This window comes from Nansenia antarctica (genome assembly GCF_963989245.1).
Source record: "Nansenia antarctica genome assembly, chromosome: 12".
In the NCBI taxonomy this organism is placed as follows: domain Eukaryota; kingdom Metazoa; phylum Chordata; class Actinopteri; order Argentiniformes; family Microstomatidae; genus Nansenia; species Nansenia antarctica.
The window spans coordinates 2,645,470-2,647,419 of NC_137682.1; the positions used below are offsets into that span (position 1 = coordinate 2,645,470).

The 1,950-nt window shown below is 42.9% G+C and overlaps 1 protein-coding gene across 1 annotated transcript in view; it reads left to right on the plus strand.

The window, feature by feature from the left end:
- Window positions 1-902: 902 nt before the first annotated feature.
- The window catches only part of slc12a6 (solute carrier family 12 member 6), a gene marked incomplete at its 5' end in the record, with an annotated part of 28,304 nt that continues 27,256 nt past the window's right edge, over window positions 903-1,950 (plus strand). The window contains 2 exon segments of the mRNA XM_080543301.1: window positions 903-988; window positions 1,419-1,546. Of these exon segments, the coding sequence (XP_080399427.1) occupies window positions 903-988; window positions 1,419-1,546 (214 nt within the window).

A 1,950-nucleotide genomic window follows, 5' to 3' on the forward strand; every position in this document is an offset into this window, starting at 1 on the left:
CTAGTCACTCATGAATGAAAACAAATCGTTTGACACCACATATTATGTTTATTAAGGAGGAATTGGAACTGCAAATCCCTCGGCACTGGATTATGCACCACTAGTTTTGTTATGTTTTGTCTTACCTGGTATGTTGCGTATGTGTATGATTTGAGTACCAGTATTTACAATAATATGTATTTGAGAAAAAATAACTTTGGTTATATCGTGTATTCATAAATGAATAATTGAAAACTGATGGCAGGTCTCCCCCCCTTCTCTCTCTCCCCCCCCCCCCCATTGACTGCATCAATACCTGTTTATTTCATGATACTTATTTTCCTTACCTGTCCTTAGAGGATATAGAAGCCATTTTCACCACCTTGATGCATATCTGTTAAAACACAGAATTACACAAGCCTGTATCTACATGCAAAGACTAAAGTAGAGTACTTGCATAGCATAACCGTGAGCCATAGTTTTGAATACAGGTACAAGCCAAACTAGCAGTTATTTGAACAATTAATAAAAATGCAACTTCATGTTGCTAATGAGAACTTGAACATGTAAAAGTAAAAGCTGAGTATACAAGTTTTCTTCAAACATCTGCATTTAACCTATATTCTCATATTTATAGTAACAGTTTACTTTTCGACACACAAACACAGACAATTTCCTATTGTTTTCATGCCTAGTGAGTGTGTGTAAAACCACTACACATTTATCAAAGTGAACTGAACATACATGAGGCCATATGCACATATGCATTTTTTTAAGCCAGTTAATTTCAATGGGGAAGTGCAGACGTGAGTCTAGTAGCTACGTCCTCACTGTCACCTGAGCAGCACTGAGCTTAGCTAGCTAGCTAGTGTGTGACCCCCGACCCCCTGTACTACATCTCCCTCCTCCCCTCAAGACCGACCATGGCGTCTGTCCGGTTCACCGTGACGCCCACCAAGGCGGAGGACCTCCCGGGCCTGTCTGACACGTCACCTGACATGAGCTCCAGGTGAGAGAGAGAGAGAGAGACAGAGAGAGAGAGACAGAGAGAGAGAGACAGACAGACAGACAGACAGACAGACAGAATGTTTATTTTGGTCCCTTATACAATTCATAATACAGATATTAAAAAATGTACACAGTCACCAATGTGGACCAAAAAGGTGTAGGCTGAAGCCATGGCTTATTGCGCCTACCCGTTGTTACATGTATGTTTTTTTCCCCATGAGTGCATAATCAAAACATTGAAAGTTTTATAGACAAAATTTCACTTACAGCCTACACTTTTTTTTTTTACAGAAAACTCAAAAGTACCAAACAAGTACCAAAACTATATTAATGCGCCTACCCTTTTTACATTAGTGGTTTGGTTTCCCCCTTATGAGTGCATAATCAAGACATAGAAACATTTATAAACAACATTTTACTTACTTACTCAGGTCCAGCGGCCGCGTGCGCTTCGGCTCCCGGGAGAGTGTGAACCGCAGTGACCCGCTGAGCGAAGGGTCGGGCGCCCTCAACACCTCCGCCGGGGCCGAGACGCCGGACCGCAGCAACCCAGAGCAAGGTGACGCGGCGACACGTTAAAGGCACACATACAGACACACACTCACACTCAGACACACGTTCACACATACAGACACACACTCACACTCAGACACACATTCACACATACAGACACACACACACACACACACACTAACACACACACACACACACACACACACACACACACACACACACACACACTCAGACACACACACACACGCACACACACACACACACACACACACACACACACACACACACACACACACACTCACACACTCCTGGCATGCCCCTGTATCAGTATAAGTCTGTACCCATTGATTCTTTTTTGAAGAAAAAAGTATTGCACCTTTAATTATTGTTGCCATCATGAGTTGTGGTAACTGGCAGACTCAGTCAGTGATACCTAGAATCACCACTGCA